Source organism: Nematolebias whitei, chromosome 1 (assembly GCF_014905685.2).
Source record: "Nematolebias whitei isolate Nwh7 chromosome 1, NemWhi1, whole genome shotgun sequence".
Lineage (NCBI taxonomy): Eukaryota > Metazoa > Chordata > Actinopteri > Cyprinodontiformes > Rivulidae > Nematolebias > Nematolebias whitei.
Genome location: NC_056498.1, coordinates 26922980 through 26947116, shown reverse-complemented (window position 1 = coordinate 26947116; position 24137 = coordinate 26922980). Strand labels below are relative to the sequence as shown.

The window sequence follows — 24137 nt, the reverse complement described above, 5'->3', positions numbered from 1 at the left end:
TGTCTTTTATCATTTCAAGGGGTGGGAATTATTACCAGAGAAGAGCCCCACATGCAAAATAAGTGCTTAAACAAGAAGAATGCTGATGTCCCCGCCACTGAGGGATTTGAACTCTGAATGTTTGTCCTGTTTCAATAGAGGGGTTTTAGCTTGCCTGAATATGAGCAGAGTGACGGATCCTGGCAAGTGACGGGAGCATTTAATCCACCACCATGCACAAGGGTGGAGCCAGGGGGTGGCCAATGGGGGCCTTGGCCATCATAGATTAATCTTCAGCCACCCCAATCATTTGAGGAAACTATACTTTAAGCAATAAATAAAAAAGCTAGAGAGCATACGAAGGATGCGCATGAAGGATGAAAAACCTCAACAACAAAAAAAGAAACCGTCCAGATGACCAGACTGAACATTGTTGGATTTTTTTATCTGGATTATTGAGCATGAACTTTGATGTTTTGAACCACTTTGGCCATGGCTGCCTCAGAGGAGTTGACGGGGGAGAGGGTGGCCACTTAACACCATCTTATCACCAGCAAACTGGTTGGCCCTCTATGTGAGTGTGCTGCTTGTGGGACTAAGTTTGTTGTGGCTCCTCGAACTGATGAAGCCCACTGAATGAAGGATGAAACGTCTCACCAAAAAAAGAAACCGTCCAGAGGACCTGACTTAACTTTGTTGGACTAGAGAGTATAGTTTTCTCAATTTATATGGGTGGCCAGTTTAGTTTTTGATACGGAGAGTTAATATGCCTAGATGTAGCCACACACCAAAATGGAAGTTGGCACGTTGCGTTATTTTTCAAGATATTGGTCAAAAGTTCAAAAGTTTTACTAATATACACATATAGTAGAAGCCATTTTGGATTTTGACCTGGAAACCCAATTTTTCTTGGTAACCTTTCTTTCAACTATTTGCTGCCACACTCCAAAACTGAAGTCAGTATCACACTGATTTTTCAAGTTAGCATGCACACAACATACACAGATGGACGAACGGAGGGTATTTCCAATTCCCCCTCTTCGCCAATCCTTTGAAATCCTCTCTGTTTCCAAATATACGCTCTCTGCATATTGTGCCATTTGCTATATCCTCTAATAAGGCTAAAGACATTGTTGTTAAAGGTATTTTCTGCATCTCTTTGTGCATAATTTTATATCATTTAATTGCATACATGTGGATGTATTAATGTTCATCACGTGTGTCCTGTGTGCAGAATAATAGTTTTCACATCATTAACAGTTTCCCAGTATCACTTCTAAGTGTCGACAAAGGACCAATAACAATAGAAACGTGCGTACGCCAGCCATGACGTTGGTGTGGGGCTGTGCACATTTCCACAGTCATTTCATTCTTAATGAATCTGACATTTTGTGTGAAAAGGGGCATACACCATGTTTTTGTGCATACACACCCTTTGTACATAAGGCCCCAGGAGAAGACAACTTTCAACACTACTGAACAGTACATGAGCATGAGGTCCAGCTTGATGTTGCTAAAATACAGCTTTGCTAAGCAAAATGAGGACCTGCAAGGTTCCATTCTTAGAGACCAGGCTCAGTCCCAGTTAAAAGAAGCTGAGGAGAACCACAAGGAGTAGGAGGAGCTGCTGAGAATGATCAAGGATGAAGATAGAGAATCCACATGACTGATGAACAAGGTGGAGACTTTAAGAGGGAGAAAGGTCAAGTGGAAGAAGAGACGTCTAAAAACAGCAACTAAACGAAAAGCGAAGTGAATGACCAGGAAACAAGACCCGATACTCGGTGTCAGGAGGGACGTTCCTCAGGTAAAGGAGAGAGCAGTGAGGAGAGGCCAAGGAAGACCAACATTAAGTAAGATGTGTATGAGGTCAAGATGGCTGGACGAAGACATAAAACATAAAAAAAACAAGTCCTAGGAGTCAGCCCCTCTTTTTCTATCGTATGCACCTTCTACATCTTTTTCACCTGTTTTACCCTTTCACCTCAATCACCCAGTACCACCATACTGCATCTATTCACCCAGCAAAGAAGCCTCACAGGTAACACCACTCAAATCTCAAAACAGAAAACTTTAGGAAACTTCAGTTTAGGTCGTTTTAAATCTATTCCATATACTTCCTCTTTCCCACCCTTTCACTTGACCCCTAGACCAACTGCTTCTGAACCGACCTCGGCACAGAAGCCTCACTGGTAAGATATTCCTAGATGTGCATACGTCCAATCAAGCCAATCAGTGTGGACACCCTTGCAAAGCAAATCGTACTTGCAAGATGTTGCAAACATTCCTTTAAGTAGCTTGAAAGTTTCAATGCTGTTACTTTGAGTTTTATTTGACCCTAGTGAGGAAAGTTGTGAGGCCCAATGGTTTTGTGCTCATGACAGCAGAGAAGACGTACCCCAGAAAGCACTTTCCTTCCATCCAGGTTTTGCAGGAAGACTTGCTGGGTGTTAATCAGCTGCTGTTGAGTGAGGGAGCAGCTGACATTTTGAAAAGCCTCCCTCTCGGCTTGGCTGCTAAATTGAACATACTCATCCAGATTTGTCCCCTCACACAGGATGCTCATCACATTGTCTGGCCTTGGCATGCCCATCATCTGAAAGAGAGAGAGAGAGAGAGAGAGAAAGAAAAACAGATTCAAAATTACAACTTCTAAAGGTTTTACCTACGATGTTAGAGTTAGCTATCTGCAGTACTTATACCAAAAGAAATCATAGTTAATTCAAATGAAACTAATAATACCATTAGGTTTAATGCAACCCCGATTACAAAAAAGTGTCAAATTTCATAGTCATATTTTATTCACGATGGAACATAGTAAACATATCAAATGTTTAAACTAAAGAAATTTAACTTTTTTAAGGAAAAACGTGTAGGAGCATTTTGCTTAGAATTAGGTTAATTAGAAAAGGGTGGGGAAAAAAAACATGTTAGAGTGTTTTAGAAGTAAAGATGGGCAGAAGTTCACCACTCTGAAAAAAACTGCATCTTCATATAGGGAAACAATTTCAAAATAAAGTAACTAAAATGGATGGATGCATGGATGGATACATCACGAATAACAATGAATCTGGCTACAGGCAGGAGGTGGAACACCTGGAGAGTTGGTGCAATAACCTCCACATCAATGTGAAGAAGACGAAGGAGATGGTCATGGATTCCAGACGGAACAAACACACGTGCTCCAGCATCAACGTGTGGCATGGAGGCTGCAGAGCTGCAGAAAGAAAAGCTCTGCAGAGAGTGGTGAAGGCTGCACAGAAGTCTGTCGGAGTCAGCCTCCCCACCATCACAGACATCTACACCTCCAGATGCAGGAAAAGGGCCACCTGCATCATGAAGGACCCCACTCACCCAGCACACACATTTTTTGCCCCACTCCCCTCAGGCAGGAGGTTGTGGAGCATTAAATGTAGAACAACTAGACTGAGGAACAGCTTCTACCCTAAGGCTGTTAAGACTCATAGATCCCTAACCAGAATAATCACTGTAATGCCACTTTAATTGGTGATTCTGATTATCCATGCTGCTGATCTCAAGCTGCTGATTATCTCGTTGCTGTACTCATTCAAACCCATCTACTCATCACAGACTCATGTTCAGGCTGCTGTTTAATGTACTGTATTATTTTACATTATCAGTGTTTAGCATACGTCTTCGATATTTTAGCGTATTGTTTAGCATTCACTCAGTGTGTATCTTAGATCCTTATATACCGTTTCTTTTTATACTTTATATTTTTGCTATTTTTGGGTGTAACTGGGACTTTAAGTACCATTTCACCTCATGTACACTTGTGATGTGAATGATAATAAAGAACCTTGAACTTGAACTTATATTATGCAAGCTTTCACATCAAACCGAGGATTAAGTCACAAAGTAGTATGTTGAGATTCAGGCAGACAGTGCATTGGTTAAAAAAATTTGGTATTTTTGGATTTTGTCAAAATATGATGGTTAAATATCTTATCTATCTTTGAATGAAATGTCTGTTAAGAATGATTTGAAGAACTTTTCTGAGCAGTCCCAACAACTGATGGTGAGTATGAGCAGAAAAGTTGCTTTTTTTTTACTGCTTGTCAACCAAGCTATTTTTAACACCATCCGTCCTAGCTTTTCTTGTAATTGAGGTTGTATTGTAAATAATTTAAAAAAAAGATAAAATTGTACATCTTGTGTGTTTTTACCATACAGCTTCTTTAAAGTTCTTTAATTTGCGTTTAGGATGTGAATGGCTTCTTTCTATATTCAGATGCTGGGAAATCATCTTAGGAGTAACTTGGGTGTTCAGACTCTTACATAAAATTGAGAATGGGAGGGGATTGAACCAATGAGACAAAAAAAAAACAAAAAACTACCAAACAACTTGAACATGGAGCCTCTAAATTGGCACAATGGCTGGAAGAATATGCAGCACCAACATCATGCAATGATATCAAGCGTGGGTGATAAAAAGTATGGAAGACAAGGCAATAACATTCCTACACAAATTTGGATGTACACAGATAATTTATCAAACCAGTTCCAGAGAGGAAGACCTGAACTGAAAAGAGAAGACACCCTGTTAACAAAAAGGTTGTTGTTTCAGGGTTTTTAAGGCTTTCCACCAACAAAATACTGGTTTATGGAAGCCCATGTATGCCACCGTAAATACATTACAAAAATATTCTCCAAGTCATAATAAGGACTTAGAACCTCATAAATATGAACTACCATATTTTTCAGACAATAAGGCACATTTAAAATCCTTTAATTTTCTCAAAAATCAACAGTGAGCCTTACAATCCAGTGCTATTGTCTATTGTTGTCATTGTTGTCATCACTCTTTGTTAAAAAATCAGGCCTCTCTTGTAAATGAGTCCCTGAGGCTCAGTGGGATTAACCTGTATAAATAAAGGTTGAATGAAAAAAAATAAAATAAATCCAGTGCACCTTATAATGATTTTATGTGGTACACGGCACTCAAAATTCTGTCAAAATGTTTTAGTTTCACTTCATGCGCCTTATAATCCGTGCAGTCCAGATGACCTGACTGAAAATTGTTGGCATGAGAAAAGTAACTCATAACAGAAAAAAATTGAATTTCCTGCTAAAATGCAGTGAGGACGCTTATTGCTGAAGGATTTTCCCTGAAAGTTATTGAAGCTGAAACCAGGATGAAAAATGTTTCATCTCTAAACTGTTAATGTGAGTTGAATTTAATGAGATTTGCTGAAAGCAGGGACAAAGTGGGGAAATCAGTAGAAAAAGAGCCGAAATGTGTAATAATGTGTAATAATAGCTCAAAATAGCAGAAATGAGACAAATAAGATGAAACAGGCAGAGAGATTGAATAGATTACAAAAAAAATCTGAAGTTAGGAAAAAAATGTAGCTAATAAAGCTATGGGAAAAAAGCTGGAATTAGAAAAAATATATAGCTGAAAAAGATGCAGAAAAAAAGCTGAAAGCATAAAAAGTTAAAATTAGTTAAAACAATCACAAAAGGCAGAAATTAACAAACAATGAAGCAGAAAAAATCTTTAAATTAGAAGAGAAAACGCCTATGAAGTAGCTGAAAAAGTCTAAAAAAGCTTAAATTAGCCTTATTACTTTATTATTATAACATACAATCTATTTTTAATTATTACAATTAGTAGAGAAATGAACATTCAATTCACAGGCAACAGCTCTGGTGGACAATCCTGTAGTCAGCGTGCAGGAATGTCCCTCAGAATTTGCGTTATCTGTGGTGTACACATTTAGACCAACCTTTTATTGTGGTCAGCCTAAGGCACACCTGTGTAATAATCATTCTGTCTAATCAGCATCTCGATATGCCACACCTGTGAAGTGGATTACCTCGGCAAAGGAGAAGCGCTCACTAACACAGATTTACACAAATTTGTGAACAGTATTTTAGCGAAAAACGCCTAATGTGCACGTAAAAGGAAATCTTGGATATTTGAGTTCAGCTTCTGAAAAATTTAAGTAAAAACTTAAGTGTTGCTTTAATAGTTTGTTCAGTATAGATGCGTATAAAAACCTAAACTGTTGACGTTTTAAAATTACACTCGTTATTTTAATTGACACCTTTTTCATTCCAAACTGCTGTCCGTGGGCTGTTTCAAATTACTTTGTTCAACTAAATACCAGAGAGTGCTTTGAATATGAATATCGAAGCAAGGAGTCCCAACGGCTGCTCCGGGCCAGGACAGTTCAGCCTGAAAAGTTCCAGCACAGCACTCTTGGCACATTCGGTCTTTTGAACTGAATGATAATATTTAAATTCCTATAGTCACAGTAGAGCATTAAAAAAATCATTTTTAAGGTGTTTTAAATATGTTAAGAGCATATTCTACTTACAAGATTGAATTGGATCTGAGCGTTCATGAGGCTTCGGACCACTGCTGGTGGAACTGACAAATTCTGGGTCAGATACGTGGTGAAAGTTTCATTGTCTTTCAGAATACTCCTCACGGTGACTGGTCAAAAAAAAAAAGAAAGAGGAGGTGTTATTCATGTGGAGATCATAAACAAAAATAATTCAGGACTTTAATTAAACAAATGCTGCCCGTCACCTTCAGCTGGGTGTGACTCTATTTTTTTTCCAACAGCTGTAAAACGGACTGTTAGTTATTTTTGTGTTAGTTAAGTTTGATTAGCCGTCCATCTTGAATCAGCATGGCTCCAAACATCAGTCAGTCGTAGCTGCACATCTGATGATTTCAATAAAGTCTGATGAGTGGCTCATGAGATATTTTGCTAAAAAGCTAACGAGGTTGACTCTCACTGGTGTCAGTAAAGTTGTAAATGAAGATCTTGTGAAGTAAGTAATGTGAGTTGTGACTCTCAGCTACTACCATTCCTAGTTTAAGCACCATAACTATAAAACTGACTGAACTACGGCCATTTTTGTGTTTTCTAAAATCAGTTTGCTGTGGTGGCCATTTTGAATTGGGTTGACTCCAGAAGTTAATGAGTTGTAGATGTCCGTGCATCCATTATCTGAGCTCGCCTTTTTCTTTCTGGATCGCAGGGGGTCACTTGTGTCCAGCAGTCACTGTGTGAGAGGGACACCCTGGACATGTCTCCAGTCCGTCACAGGGACGAATAGAGAAAAAACGAGACAAACAACCATTCACTCTCTCACTCACACATATATACAATTTAGAGTTAGCAATGAGCCTAACATGCATGTTTTTAGTCTGTGGGAGGAAACAAGAGAAAACCCACACATGCACAGAAACATGCAAACTCCACTCAGAAAGCCAGGATTTGAGCCGACAACCGTCTTGCTGAGAAGCGACAGCTCTACCAACTGAGCCATCGTGCCACCTGAATTGTAGGTGCACACCCAATAAATGTTTCCTGAAAGTTCAATTTAAATCCATGCTCTGGCTCACGAGATATTTTGCTAACAGACAGAACTGACTCCAGATATTTAACGGCAATGTTTTAAACAGAGATCATCTGTTGGGTTCAGTCTGAGCTACTACAACACCAAACTTTTAAGTTAATATCTCTAAAAATGGATGAGTTAGAGCCATTTGCTTAAGATCAGCAGGCTGTGGTGGCCATTTTGAATTAAGCTAACTGCCAGAGTTGATTAGTCATAAAAAAAATACAATACAATAAACTTTATTTATAAAGCACTTTAAAAAAATAACAGTTAGCCAAAGTGCTGTACACTGATGGGTGGGGCGAGAACATGAAGACATTTAAAAACAATTCAAATAACTTGTAAATTAATTCGAAAACAAACAGGGAGCCAATGTAGTGATTCTAAAATAGGGGTGATGTGCTCTCAATTTCTGGTACCAGTTAAAAGGCGTGCAGCGGCATTCTGAACCAGCTGAAGCTGAGTCAATAATGATGGGCTCAGACAGACATAAACTGAATTACAGTAGTCTAGACGAGTTGTGATGAAAGCATGGTGTCTCAAGTGATAAAAGCTAGATTTGATCACTGATTTAATCTGTGCATCAAGTTTAAAATCATTGTCCAGCCTCACACCCAGGTTAGTTGCTGTCTGAGTCAGATGTTTTGTTAAAAGACCGAGATCAGCATGGACTTTAGAAGCATTGCTGGGCTTAAACAAAAAGACCTCAGTCTTTTGCTCATTAAAATGTAAATAATTCAGCAACATCCATGCTCTGACTTCTGCGATACATTCTAGGAGTTGGTTCACGGAGTTTAGTGGAACATAAATTTGGCTATCATCAGCATAAAAATGGAAAGTGACACCATGTTTCTGGAGAATAGATCCTAAAGGGTATCTAAAAAAGTTAAATTTGGTCCTCTGGACATTCAAAAAACAAAACAAAGCAAAACAACAACAAAAAAAATGTAGAAACGTTTCGTCTCTCATCCAAGAGACTTCCTCAGTCTGAGGTGCTGTTTTCAGCTCAGTCTCTTAATTAGCACCTTCTCAGAGTGGATCAACCAGTTTTGCTGCTGACAACCAAAACCAGCTGCTCACATGATCAAGGAGGACCATCAGCCTAACAAATGGATCATTAGCACACTGATGGCTGTTTACTACTCACAGAGGGCTGAGTGATACTAGCAATAACAGCATTGTAAGAGAGGGACCGTTGAACAAGGAGGCCTCCACCCATTAGTTGATCTACTCTGAGAAGGTGCTATTTATAAGACTGAGCTGAATACAGCACCTCAGACTGAGGAAGTCTTTCGGATGAAAGACGAAACGTTTCTATATTATTTTGTTCTTTTGTTTTGTTTTTTGAATGTCCAGAGGACCAGATTTAACTTTTTTAGATTTTTCTACCTGGATTATTGATCATGCATCCGGATATCCTAAAGGGTAAATAAAGAGAAAAAAAGAAGAGGGCTAAGTATAAAGCCCTGAGGTACTCCACATATGAGAGGTGCTAAGGAGAACTTAACATCAACACCCAATGATGTGGTCCATCAGATATTTTGATTCCATCATCGTTGCCTTTCTTCAGTCAGTGGTAGAATTAGTTGCACGCCACTGCTCATCAACCCCTACCAGGGCGACGTTTTTCTACTTGTGCTTCCTGGGACTTCCAACATGTTCTGCAGCAGGCGATAAAGAGCTAATGTCAAAAAATGATATTGTTACTTTTGTGTTGGTAGTGTGGGATAACTCAGTCACTTGTGTGAATGATGAGCTTTTAAAGGTTTTTATGACAGGGTTTGGTGAAAAAACAACTGGAATTAATTGGAAATGTTCTCGCCTGATACAACAGCTTTCTTTTGATGACTCGTGCTCTTCAGGACGAACGGAGATGGAGACGGTGCGGGGGACACTGCACATTCTTTCAGAGTGAAGTGACCACCTGAGTCATTTTAATCAACTCGTGGTCAAAACACACACAAAAAAGGAAGGACAACACAATCACCTTTGCCATTTCAATAGCTCTTCTTTACTTTTTTTCCCTGCTTGATCTTCTGTGCTCTTGCCTCAGACAGCAGCAAGTCCCCATTAATTATGTTCGGACTTAGATCGTTGATGGATTTAATCTTGTATATTACAAACCAGCGACCCCCGAAAATGCAAATGGACCCAGAAGCTGCTTGTTGAACAGCCTTGCTCCCTCCCTCCTTTATTTTCTCCTCCCTCTGTTGCCTTTTTGCAAATTAGGTGCGGTGTGAAAATCTGAATATCATCAGACTAAATGAGCCTAATGCAAAGTAGCAACTTATCAAGACAAACGATCTGTCAGTCTGCACAGCAAATTGCATCATAAATAATCACACGCCACTGTTTTTGAGGAATGAAGGGGAATAACAAATCCTTGCACTTGTCATCCACACGAAGGGGGACACTTCCCCTGATCGAAAGCACTTGACAAAAGCATTGGCAGTGATTTCAGCTGAGGCAAAAACTTCTTTTTTTTTAACAAAACTCAGCTGTGATGCAAATTTCCTTGGCAATTTTGATACCATTTAGCAGTTCAGTTTTAGAAAATCATTGTTTTAGGTCATGTTGGTGAATAAAGAAACTAGAAAATGGAGTTCTTTAAAGGAATGCCCATTGCCTATGCCTTTAAGTTTTCAACAAATAACATGTGCACTTATTAGACAAGACATGGGCAACATACTGTATGACCCGTGGGACAAAAGTGCCCCTCAGACCATCTCCATCCAGTCCCCAAATTCTTAATTGAAAAGAAAACAAGTTAAAAAATGTAATAGAAACCAGAATGTTACCAGTGAATCTTAAGGAAGTTTAAATTAAACATCTTGGACAAGTATATCAAAAACTTTTGGATTTAAGATAGGTTACAACTTTTTTTTCAAGTTGTGTTTCCAGAACTAAACTGAATCTTAAAGACTCAAAAAAGCAAACATGAAACCTTTTTCCATATATTTAGGCTAACAAATATATAATATAAGAGCCATTTTACAGGAAGTATGTCTTATATTCCTAAAGAGTATTAAAGAAACGTGTTTCTCAAACATGCTAATAACTATGCTACAAAAATGAAACCAAAAAAACTAACAAAAAGCTGTCCACATCTCAAGTGTTAAAGAAAAATTATTTTCCAGTCCTCTCTGCCAGTGGTTCCCAACCTTGGTTCCCTAGATCAGGGAAACAATCAAAGCATGCAGGATAGTGCTCCTTGAGGACCTGGGTTGGGAACCACTGTTTCTACGCAGCCCATTGATTGCTTTAAATATCCTGATTTTGCCCTCTGGGAAAAAAAAAGTCGCTCACCCATGACTTAAAATATGAGGTACTATACTATACTATACTATACTATACTATACTATACTATACTATACTATACTATACTATACTGTAAATACTCAGCTACTAATACTCAGCTACTAATACAAATAAGAAGACCAAAAACATGCATGTTATCAGGCCCAGGCCTCCCTTGCAAAAGAGATCTGTGATCTCAATGGGATTTACCTGGTTAAATAAGGGTTAAATAAAATAAAAATAAAATACGTTGAATTAGCTCAGTATCTGTATGAATTACTGTGTTTTTTGGGAGTTGCTAAGTCTGTTAAACTGTATCAATCATCTTGAATTGTGCTGATTTCAAAAGTGAACCAGTTATGGTCTGGACAACCAATGAAAACCTTCTGTAAACGTTTTAAAAATCCACCCAGTGGTTCATGAGATATCTTGCTAAAACAAAGACACATGTGATTAGTTTAAACCCCATTCATTTATGGTAGTGGGCAATAATTACCCATAAAGACCATCCTTACCACTGCCAGGGTTGGACCGAGACAGGAGAGAAGACCACTGGTTGGCATCATCCACCAGCAGCCGTGCCTTACTGAGAACAGACCGGTCTACCAAACTGGTTTGCAGCTCAATTAAGATCCCAGCAATTCTGGAACATTTGAAAGACAAAAGAAACCAAATAATGTTGGTACAGTATATGTTCGAAGAATTAAAAAAAAAGCTATAATCAAGACATGTTTCATGTGTGTGTACAGCAGAACAGAGGACATCCCAGTACGTACATGGAGTTGTTGAAGTTATTGACTTGGCCCGGTGTCTCCCCCGGCGTCGGATAGTCAAAACAGGGATTGTCGATGTTACACATCAAACCTTGAAGCCAGGGCAGAACACCTGCAGATGGCATGGCTTTGTTTGGGTAGTGACCTACAGGAGAAAAAAGATGTTTACTCTCCTACCCAGCTCTGTACCTAACACACGTTTTTTTTAAAAGACAACACAAAAGAAACTAAAGACACACTGAGTGCTTAAAGGCTTTATTACAAATACCTTAAAAAGATGAAACTGAGTTAAAAGATGCAAAACACTAGGTAAAAGATAAAAAGCAAAACACTAGCTAAAAGTTAAAAAGAAAAACACTAGCTAAAAGCAAAATATATAAATAATAAAATAATAAATATTTAAAACGATAAAAGTAGCAAAATGCTAGGTAGAAGCTAAAAATCAAGCAAAAGGCTAAGTAAAAGTAGCAAAAAAATTGTAAGCTAAAGGTAGCAAAATGCTAGCTAAAAAAAAATAGCAAAATACTAACCAAAACCTAAATATTGTAGCTTGAAACTTAAAGTATGATTGCACCAGCTAAAAGCAGGAAAGGCTTAAATAAAGTCTAAAATAGTAAAAGTTAGCTAAAAGCTAAATGCAGCAAATGTTTATTAATAGCTAATAGAAACAAAAGGCTAGCGAAAACAAAATGCATGAAAAAGTTATTCAAAAGTTAAAATGGCAAAATGTTAAGATAAATCATAATGGTAGCAAAAGGCTACCTAAACCAAAATGCAGCAAAAGATTAGCAAATAACTAAATGTAGCAATATGGTAGGTAAAAGCTAAAAGTAGTTGCACACTAGTTAAAAAGCAGCAAAATTTTTGCTAAAAATAGCAAAAGGTTAGATAAAAGCTAAATGTAGCAATGTTAGCTAGGAACAAAAGGTTCCAAAAGGCTAAAAGCTAAGGTGGCAAAATGGTGGAAGCTAAGCGTAGCAGCATGCTAGTGAAAAGCAGCAAAAGACTAGCTAAGAGCTAAAAGAGAGAAAATGCTAGGTAAAAACAAAAAAAAATAAAACATGAAGGCAGAAATAGAGCCAGTATGATAAAGCAGATTAAAGAGAAGAATGCTCTGAGTTGAAAAGTTTTTAATGTATTTCTACAGGGAAAATATTTTAAAATAAACATGAATATTATAAAAAAATATATATATAAAAGCTGCAGACTAAAAGTCAGAGCACCTATCTCCTAAATGTGCTGAACATTTTGATATGGTAATGACTACAACAGCACCAAGTATGCTGATTTAATCAGATAGAAAAAATATACACAAGAACAATTAGAAAAACATCTGTGGGAATCCCGTGACCCAGAAAGGAAGAAGCAGGTAAAGGTAATGGATGGATGAACCATAGAATACAATTCAACTGATGTTCTACACTTACTTTTTTACTTAGTAAAAAAAAACAAAAAAACAGTTTGTTAAAGTTGTTAAATTAAATAAATTACACCCGGGAACCTTCTCTGCAGAAACAAACCTTGCTTGTACTTACATTGACCTTTGTAAATGGGTTTGTTGGTGGTCCTCACCAACACCAGGATGAAGAAGAGAAACAGGGGCCACAACAGCTCAACAACCAGCCGCACCTGCAACAAAAACAACACATGTCTATTTTAATACCCTGCCTGTCAAATCCATCTTCTGAAGTTATTCTAGCTAACACAGAATGAAACCACTACATCTACCACTTAAACACAAACATGCACAGTCTGGTGATTTGCTCATGCAAAACGATATCAGACAAATACCATGAAAAGCAACACAAACAATAGATTAGCCTACTTGATATTTAATGCACTGTTCTGAACACCTCTAAGGTAATTTACAACATTCAAATCTAATTTTAGTTGAGTTCTGTTGTGAAGAATAAGTTTATTTTGGTTGTAGGTAGCTTTTTTGAATGACCTCCGTTTAGAGAAATCAAGTTTAAATCTGAGTGGACTGACATGTTAGCTCGCTAACAGCTAGCCACGACCAAACTGAACTTCTTGAAACAACTTCATTCTCAACATTTTTTTCCTGTGCTCTATGTGTTTTCAAAGCATCGCTGTCAGTTTTTCACGTTATACCTATTTACTGTGAATTAAAAAAAATAGTCGGAAGTGCTAACAGTAGCAGTAGTAGCTAGCTAGTTGTAGCAGTTTGGATGCAGCCCGAGGCTTTTTGAGCCTAATACTTTTGCTACAACAATCATGTGGAATCTAAGGTGAAAACAACCAAACAGAATTTTAGCTCAATGTCGTTAAAACTGACGGAGCTGTAAGTATTTTTGTAGTTGCTAATTTTGATTTCTGGTGGCAGACATCTTGAATCAGGTGGACTCCAATATTTATTCAGCTTTGGATTAAAGTTTCAATAAAATCTGACAAGCGGATCATGAGATATGTTACAAACACACAAAAACAAAGGTAGTTACTGCAATTATTGCCCATCTTTCATGAGGGCAAACAATGACAACCCATAAAAAAGTTTACTCTCTTAAACTGAAAAACGATCTAAAATGTACAGTAGTCCCTCGCTCGCAGTTCGATTATCGCGCTCTCACTATTGCGTTTTTTTCAAAATAAGATTGGACATGACACACAATTAGCTGATTGATGTCGAGTCGAGTCACATGATCGGCATGACATTTTTATTTAAATAAATTATTTTAAATGATTTAGCACCTGTGTGCAGCCCACAGCTGTGGGAGAATATTTCTCCTATAGCTGATCAGCGCTGATCTCCATGCAGAGCGGAGAAGTGGGCGTGGCCGAGAATGCAATTAGAGGCAGAGAGCTCAAATCATGACATGCTGTGCTCTTTTAGAATGTTTAGTTTAGAAACTGTTTAGAATATTGCAAAAAGAGTGTGGGAAGGGTTTAAAACGCCTATATATATATGTACTAAAGTAAACTACTACTTGTACTATTCCTATTTCATGGGTTTTCACTTATTGTGGGGCTTCTCTCACGATAAAAGAGGGACTACTGTTTTTCTTCATAAGTATTTGTTGCTGTAACACATTTTAACACATAAAAGCAATAATGTCTCATACTGTACTTATGTTACATATCCATGGAAGTTTTCTTTCTTTTTTCTTTTTTTTTCCAAAGTGTCATTTTCTTTTATTACTAGAGAAAATCCCATGCTGAGAGGACAGCATCCTGTGCCGTCTGCTCCCTAAACTGAAACTTTCTCAGACTCGTTATCATCTCCTCGCAACACTCAATCCTCTCCTGGAATCAAAGTGTCAACCATGTCTTTACGTTAATACAACCACTTCTGGCCACCTGGCAGGCTGAGTCCACTGTGGCACGTCAGCTTTTCATTTCAACACACAGCCAAGTGATAAAAGATGGGGGAATCACATCATATGAGTACATAACAAATACATAACAGCAAAGAGCATATTGTCTATATTTATCAGCTATGATCAAATTAGTTATATCAAAAAAGAGTTGTGGACAGAATGTTGATATTTAGGTTGATTTTAATGATTGTTTTTAAAAACTGTTTTATGTCACCACCTGCAGTGTCACTGGTAATATTAACAGTGATTTGCACATCATGTGTTACTATTTTAAGATAATGGTAAATGGACTGTGTTTATACATGTATAGCATCTTTCAATCTAATCAAGACACACAAAGCTCTTTACAACACAATCTGTGCCTCATTTACTCATTCATACAGCACTCTACGAGACCTATACAAAGATTAATCAGTGCTTTATCACATTCATAACCGATGGGACACACATCGGAGGTAATGAGGGGTTCAGTGTCTTGCCCAGGGACACTTCCGCAGGTGACTGCTGGTGGAAATGAACCCCCAACTCTCCCATTGAAGGACCACTGCTCTAACCACTCAGCCACAGCTGTCCCCAACAATCTATGATTTAAGCATGCAGTGATTCATCCATCCATCATCTTCCACTTGTTCTAGAGTCAGGTTCTGGGGGCAGCAACTTGAGCAGGGAGGTCCAGACGTCTCTTTCCACAGCTACCTCTTCCAGCTCTTCTGGGAGAACTCCAAAGCGTTCCCAGGTTAACCGAGAGACAGAGTCTCTCCAGCATGTTCTGGGTCTTCCCTGGGGTTCATGTTGAACACTGGCGTATCCTTACCAGAGGTTCGAACCACCTCAACTGTCTTCTCTTGATGTGGAGGAGCAGCTCTACTCCGAGTCTTTCCTGGACAAGTGAACTTCCCACCCTGTCTCTAAGGAAGAGTCCAGCTACCTTGCAGAGAAAACTAATTTCAACCACTTTTATCTGAGTCTTCGTTCTTTTTGTTGCTACCCAGAGTTGGTGAGTCACCCATGCAGTGATTCATTAAGTCAAATCATCAGTCGAGGTGTTCTGAAATGCTGCAAATGATCTTTTCTTCACTTTTGAACCCACTTCTTCTCTTATCCACATCGTCCTTTTCCACATCGTAACACACCACCCCCACATTCTCATGCACGCCAAAGCCTGGCTACCCTCAGCTGACCTACCTCTGCACGCACACTCACACACACCTCTGTCAACATCTCTGCTGCAGTGACCTGCTTAGACGGCTGAGGCGAGAAGCTGCTTCACTGATGCTGTCACTGGTTCACGTTCAGATCTGATGACACCCGTTGGTGCCAATAATAAGAGACAGATGTTCCTGTCCTCATGACTAAACTGAGAGGCAGACCGAGGTGAACAAATGTGCTAATCACCTGAATAAAAATGGAAGACTTCTAAGTGCTGCCAATGAATCAGTTACACGACAAACAAGAGCAGAAAATGGTTAATATTTTGAAGAGCTAAAAAAAACTAAATCCTTTCAGCATTCCAGTGTTTGAGGGATTTATCCTAATCTACTCCAAATTAAAGAGCTGGGAGTCCAGAGTTTGTGTTGAGGATGACCATCAGCTGTGACCGCACAAACTTTTAGCTCTGGGGAGTCCAAAGTACGGTCCGCAGGCCATTTGCGGCCCTTGGAGTGATTTTGTGCGGCCCACAACTGCATTTTAAAAATGGTCTCATTTTGTCCGGCAGACTTAAGAGGTTGATGCAGAATTACAGCCCCTGAAATTTTAACTGTAATGCATTTTATTGTTAAAATGTTTAGGTTTAACAGAGAAACTGGTGAGAACATTTATTATTTAAATGTGGAATATTGGCTACAATACTACATTAGATAAGTTTTATTGATTTATTTGTTTATTTTCAATTTCATTGTACAAAGCACCACAAACCTTTACTGACTTTTACTAAAAAGTACATTTTAATAATTAATTAAACTTGGCTAAATATAACAAGTGTTTTCAAAGAGCTAATACGGAGAAAAAAAATAAACGGGGCAAAGTTTACACTTTTGTTTTCGAACAAAATAACAAATTTTAACAAATTTAAAAAAATAAAATGTGTTTTACAAGCACAAGAAAACAAACAAACGAAAAAAAACAATAGACCCAATACATCAAAGACATTGAATGTTTTTTTTAACAAGGTTATGTTTACAAGGCTTTTTATGTTTTGGATATACAACACAGGCAGCACGGTGGCACAACTGGTAGAGCTGCTGCCTTTCAGTGAAAGGGTTGCTGGTTCAAATCCCGGTCCAGGGACCTTTCTGGGTGGAGTTTGCATGTTCTCTCCATGCATGTGTGGATTTCTCCGGGTGCTCCGGTTTCCTCCCACACACCAAAAACATGCATGTTAGTTTGATTGGTAACTCTAAATTGTCCCTAGATGTGAGTGAGAGAGTGAATGGTTGTTTGTCTCGTTTGTCTCTATGTGGCCCTGTGATGGACTTGAGACCTGTCCAAGGTGTACCCCACCCCTCGCATAGTGATTGCTGGACATGGGCACCGGCGACCCCCGTGACCCAAAATGGAAGAAGCGGGTAAAAGATAATGGATGAATGGACTTTCCCGAACTCATTGTTTTGCAGGTTTTCAACGTAAGATTGTACACGACACACAATTGTCAACTTTAATATTACTCATGTGATCGGGATGGTACGGGATAGAATGTTAATGGGAGCAAACAGGAGCGGGAACCAACCAACAGGACAAAAAATAAAAACAAAACAAAAAATACTTCAGACAGGCGCCGCAATTTTGTAGTTTTTTTTTTCAATGAGCCTACACTGTAACATAAGTCAAAAGAACTATGCATCCCAGAAGCCAACAGTGCTTCTGTCCACTGCTTTCTACAAAAATTCAAAGAAGAGCAATGGAGGGAGAAACACTAGTGTAGAAACCGACATGGTAAAAAAGTTTTGCAATGCAAAGTCAGAAGTGACGATCTACAGGCCTGTCGCGAAAAACAATATATCAATTAATCACATGACGAATGAAAATTATCAACCTCATTTTCATTTATCGGCTTAATCGTTTATCGGCTTTATCGTTTCTTTGTGTCTCTCTTTCTACTGAAGACACTGGATGACAAAAAGCTCAACTCCGGTGTTCTTCATTGACCCCTCCCTTTCTCTTTTCTCTTTAAAATCTGTTTTAACCGTCCAAAATCGTGTTTTTGGATCATTAAAAGCAGCTAAGCTGAGAAGCTAAGCTAACAGGTCAACCTTGGGAAAAAAAACCTCAGTCTTGTCGAAGCTCAAAATTTCATGATTGAAACCCGTGCCTTTGTGTAAAGTTTTTCTCTGCAAGAAGAAGCTGAAAACTTGTTTACTGATTTTTTTTATTTTATTAAAAGCTCTGTGTGAAAAATGCTATGCTAAAGAGCTCAACACACCGAGCGTCCGCCATTTTGCGAACCGAAGAGCGACAGCCCATGTCTCGTGAAGGGGCCTCCCTCCCATTTTTCTTAAAGAGACGCTGCTCACTCCCTCACTATCCATCCTTCAGTTCAGTCTTATACTGCCATCCGGTGGTCATAAAAAGGTACTACACGTAAAACAAATTAACAAACATTTCTTATTAAATTTCACAATTATTAATTATTGACAAATTTCAAGCAATATTATCATTTATCACAATAATTTCTGAGACAATTAATCGCCCAGTAAAAATTTGTTTTCATGACAGGCCTAACAATCGATCTATTAAACTCACAGAACTGGCAGGAAAGTCGCAAATAATTCTGAAGCTGAACTCATCTTTCAAATTGTAGTAATATCTTCACTGGTGAGTACCCATATATATTTTTTTTTGCAGTACTGTACAATACATATACGTATGTTGTTAAAATTACATAGGTTTAAGAGTTTAGAACATTGTTAAGAACAATGCAAGAGTGTGGGAAGAGTTTATAAAGCCTTAAAATATATATAATACTAAAATAAATATAACGTCCCTACTTCATGGATTTCCACCTATCGCGGGGGTGTCTGGAATGTAACACGCTGATAAGTGAGGGACTACAGTCCTTTCATTTGACAATTTTGGCCTGCACATGAAAAGGTATGGACACCCCTACTTTAACTCAGTATCTGTAAAATGAACCCATTTAAGACATATTTGGCAACTCAGTGTTTGCATCTCCACGGACATTTACCATCGGACCAGCAGAGTCTTTGTGAATGGATAATCGCCTCCTAAAAAATGATGTGAAATCCCGGACCATAAAATGGCTTTCATGCCCGTTATAAAACCTTAAAATGCTTGGCGAGGCATTCATATAATTGGTCATTAACCTCCATGAGCCCTCTGGAAGCACCATTGTCCTGCTAACTCCCACTAGTTTGGCCTAATAACAATATTTCATGTTGACATTGGCTAAATGCTCCACGTTCCGTACACAAAACACCGCCGTCTGCTTCTGTATTCATGACAAAAAGTAAGTAGGTTTTTCATCCTGATACAGAAAAATCACAATACATTATTTCTGTTATAAAATAACAAAGGTTCCCCAGGTACAAAACTGCCTTGAGTTATTCTGTACGAGTTAAACTTTGATGATTTTTTTTCTGTTTCTATTACATGTGAGATGTATCTTATTTTACTCCGACAACAGAAACTCTGCTGCGCCTCAGCCTCGTAACAAAACAAGTGGGTGGATGACTCCCCATCGCAGGGAATAAATCAAAGACACTGCGGCTCTCTGTAACGACGACACCACCCTCAGAAGTGATTCATAAGGCCGACTAGATTCTTTGACTACTTATTAGTGTTGTTGAAGCGCTGCAGTAACACTTAATCTGTGCAGCACAAGAAATGTGGAAGAAAAAAATAATAATGTGGACATCGTATGGAGTGGATCACTGATTGGCCAAACGTGTTTTATGTGAGCGTGACAGACGAACAAATGTTTAATACTTTAACTTAAGGGATTCTTTTGACACAGTGTTCTGTGTAAAAGTTATTAATATCTTACCTGTTCCAGGTAGCTCTGTAAGTGTTTATCAGGATTTAGTTTACTTTGTTTATTTCTGATGTTGATAGTTTCTGTAAATGTGTGAACACTTATGAAGCAGTCACACTATTGTGATCCTCTTTTCTTACGTACATATTTCGGCGCGACTCTCGTCCCGAAATTTTCAAGCTATTTCAACAAATCATATATCAAAATGTTCAGCTCGTTCAGGACAATCCTCCTGTGGCTTTTGGTACTGGTGCGACTTTAGCTTTTTGAAATATTTAGCCCTTTCTCCCACTTTTTTTTCTCATAGAAAATGACTTGAGCTCATTTTACATCCTTCAAATCTTTAGATCTGTTTACAACCTTTTACTGCTCCTTTCACATTTTGAACCAGTTCAGCTTTGTTCCTTGTGCAACTTTTTTTCAGATACTTTCAGCTAATTTCAGCTGTTTTTATAAGATGTGCTCCTTACAGATTATTTCTGCTAACTACAACATATTTGTGCTTCTTCTAACTTCTTTTTGTCCATTTAAGCTTGTTCTGCTCCGTTCAGCATATTTCTGCAAATTTCAACCTTTTCTGCTATTTCAGCTACTATTTAGCTGTTTTATGCTAATTTTACCCTACGGCTACTCCTGTGGTTTTTAAAATGTGCTATAGAAATAAAGTAGATGGATTGATTTAGTATTGCAGCTAATTCCACATTTGTTTCACAGATTTAACCTTTTTTCAGCCCAATTCAGAAAAAAAAATTTGCTCTCTCCAATTTGTTCTGTAATTTAAGCCTCTCTCTGCTTTTTAAGCTACCTTTCAGCTGTTTTTTAAATTATCTTTTCTAATAATATAATAAATATCAAATAAAATGGATCATTTCCACTTTTTGTGCTCATTTATGTTTCTTTCAGCATAATTGGACAAACATGTCTGCTTTCTTATGCTAATTTAGGCTTGCTCTACCTTTTCAGCCTTTTAAAAAAATTTTTTTTAGCATTTTTAGCTATTTTCAGATAAAGTCAAGTTTTTTGTGGTAATTTCTGCTACTTTCAGCCCAATTAACTTCTTTCTGCTAATTTCAGCTTGCTATGCTTCTTTCAGCTTTTGCTGCTATTTAAGGTACTATTTATTTTATTTTATTTTTCATTAACCTTTATTTAACCAGGCAAATCCCCCTGAGATCACAGACTTCTTTTACAAGGGAGGCCTGAGCCTGAAGGCAGACTAACATGCATGTTTTTGATCTATGGGAGGAAACTGCAGTATCTGGAGAAAACCCACGCAAGCATGAGAAGAACATGCAAACTCCACACAGAAAGAGCCCAGGTCCAACCCAGGATTGAATCTAGGACCTTCTTGCTGTGAGGCAACAGTGCTAACCACTGAGCCATCGTGCTGCCATTTAGCTGTTTTTGTGCCAAATTTAGCTTTGTCAGCTAATTCCACATATTTTTGCCCATTTCAGCTCGTTCCACTTCTTTCTGGTAGTTTCAGCTCCTTCCTGCCTTTTCAGCTACATTTCAGCTATTATTTTGTTGTTGCTAATTTCAGCTTTTTTTAGCTTATTTCCTAATTTGTGTGCTCATCTCTACTTATTTAAACCTAAAAACAAAAAAAAGTCCATTCTCAATAATCTTGGTATACAATCCAACAATTTTCCATCAGGTCATCTGGACAGTTTCTTTTTTTTTTTCCCTGAAAAGTTTCACCTTCCATCCAGAAGGCTTCATCAGTCAAGGAAACACAACACAAAACTGATTCTTCCCCCCAACAGCTTACTCCAAAGTGGAACAAACCAGTTATGTTGGTTCTAAGATGGTGTCTTTGGCACGCCCCCTCCTCTGGTGCCGGCCCTCTCCCTCGTCGACAGTCATGTTAAACTGGTTCAAAATCAAAAAAGTCCATGCTCAATAATCCAGGTATACAATCCAACAATTTTCAGTCATGTCATCTGGACATCATTTATTTAAACCTAATTCAGCAAATATGTGTTCTTTCTGCTTTCTTCTCCTAACTTGGACTTGTTCTTCCATTTCAGCATTTTTTTTTAGCTAATTTCAGCTGTTTTTTAGCAATAAGCATCCACACTGTATTTTCACAGGAAATGCAATTCCTCTAGTTTTCATTGTGTCCAGTTTGTTGCTTGTCTCCCTGTATTTTCAACCATTATAATTCTATTTCCTCAGTTCTATTCTGCTCCAGCTCCACCCACTCGCATCTGCTCCCAGTCTTCATCCAGACCAGGTGTGTCCACTTCCTCATCAGCCCCTCTCTTTATCTTCTACCTGTTCTCATTCATTAATAAGTCAAGCCTGTTTTGTTCTTGTGCCTCCTTGTGCTGCTCCTAGACTTATATATGTTTTTGCTGCCCTTTGTTTTTGCGTATAAAATAAAAGTTAAGTTTTATTTTGCAAGCTCCTTGTATCACATCTGCATCCTTGGCTCCACGACAAGCTCTTTCAGCCACCTTGGTTTGAAGAAATTAGTTTTAATTTTTCAAGACTGTTTTTATGATTTATAAATAAACGTATTTATTGTTAACCATTTGAATTAGATGGGTTGATTCTTTAAGCATTTGTAGTTTAGTGATCTGTCACTTACAAATTACCTTAAATAAGAAATAGTTTTGTGAGAGCCTGCTCCCAACTGAAGACCTTTTTATCACCGGAAGGCAGCTGATGTCTGTGCGCACGTGTATAATCACGCGTGTTCGTTTGTCTGTCTGTTAGTAAAATATCTCAAGAATTGAACAGGGCTGACTCCCAAAGTTAATCAGTTGTAGACGTCAACACAATTATTGGTTGATCAATATTTTTTGCTAAAAGCCAAAAACAGGTTGGCGCCAACAGTTGATGTTGAATTTTTCAACACAGATCTTGTGTAATGAGTCTGTGCTTGGGATATGTGCTGTGATTGACTCTCAGCTACTACTATTTTTTTATTTAGAAAATATTGGTAAATTGACTGAATCATATCCGCTTTCTTTTGTTTTCTAAGACTACTTGGATGTGGCAGCCATCTTGAATCTAATCAGTCATCGATGTATACCCAGTTAATACATTTTGAGTGTTTCATTAAAATCCATCTGTTGGTTTATGAGATATTGAAAAGCAAGAACATCACATACGGCACATTATCCACCTGTTAAACTTATACAGCAATCTATAGCAATGACCTAGACAAACAAAAACCTTGCATAATGTTTGACCTTGATTTGCGACTTTGAGCTTGAAGCGTGGATACTGAGAACAGTGTATAACGCTCTGTCTAGTGATGATGCATACGTGTATCAAGTTTCATTACATCATCTTGAGCAGATCAGAAGTTATACGTGCCGGACAAGAGAAAGTTTACGGACTGTGCCACAATAATACCCGCCTTCTACGGGCGAATAATCATTGTTCACTTTTGCTGTTTAGTGCTGCGTGATAAATCCACTGAACACCGTGATTAAAAAAAATCTGAACAATCTTTTATATCTGAAGAACAATCAAGTGACTAATAAACACCAAACTCTGCTGAAATTCAGCTGAGTCACCAATGATTATCATCAATATAGCTGAAGGTTTCAGTTGGTACAAAAGAGCTGACTGTAAAGAAGACGTCAGAAGCCACATGTCTACAGTTAGTTTCAAAGAAAAGAAAAAGATGATTAACAGGCTTTAATTGTCACGTAATATTTTCGTGAACCTTTTTTTCTTCTGATGTCTAAGAAGAAAGTATCTGCCCTTCAAACGCAGCCTTCAGAAGTCCTGATCCATTTCCGTAGGGCCAAACTTTTATTTCTTTATTAGAAATAAAAATACAGGCAGCGTGACATAACGTGCAGACGAGATAGATCATCAAAAAATTGAAGGTGACACTCACAATTGGCTGGTATTAGGATAAGATTGTTCTTATTCTCTAGAGGGGGAGGGGAGTTAAAGGTAGATTACTTCTATAGGAGACAATTTTAGTTGTAAATCCCCCCCCATTACTTCTCCCTTCTATGAATAAGCTGTCCTTGACAAGCCAACTCTGGGACCACATCCTCGTTCCCCTCACTGCTGACCAGTTTTGGCAGAAACGTTGATTTGTGGAGACGATACAAAAAAAAAAAAAAAAAAAAGCACTAGTGTACCTTTTGTCTCTTCCGGAGAGTGAAGTTCTTCCACAGGAGCAGTGAAAACTGCGTCAGGAGACCCATTATGGCTTATCCTGGCAATATCCAGCCAAAAGCGTCGCTATGGCAACCGGCCCACTTAATAAACCCTGGAGGGAATAAAAGGCAGAGTTTGGTTTTAATACAGAGGAGCAATGCATCTTGGGGGAATGCCACTAATCATTCTCTTCCCTAGGCTTTGGCGAGGTGGGGGTAGAGGTGGTGGTGGTGGTGGTGGGGGGGGGGGGGG

General features: G+C 38.3%; 1 protein-coding gene across 1 annotated transcript in view; it reads right to left on the bottom strand.

Moving 5' to 3' along the window:
- LOC119426037 (phospholipid-transporting ATPase ABCA1-like) overlaps positions 1 to 23932 on the bottom strand; it is a 302913-nt gene extending 278981 nt beyond the window's left edge. Inside the window, exons 1-6 of the mRNA XM_037693947.1 lie at positions 23867 to 23932; positions 12965 to 13058; positions 11433 to 11574; positions 11172 to 11299; positions 6324 to 6442; positions 2378 to 2575 (exon numbers count right to left, since the gene is read on the bottom strand). Coding sequence (XP_037549875.1) covers positions 2378 to 2575; positions 6324 to 6442; positions 11172 to 11299; positions 11433 to 11574; positions 12965 to 13058; positions 23867 to 23932 — 747 coding nt within the window. The remainder of the gene's footprint in view (positions 1 to 2377; positions 2576 to 6323; positions 6443 to 11171; positions 11300 to 11432; positions 11575 to 12964; positions 13059 to 23866) is intronic.
- Positions 23933 to 24137: the final 205 nt, after the last annotated feature.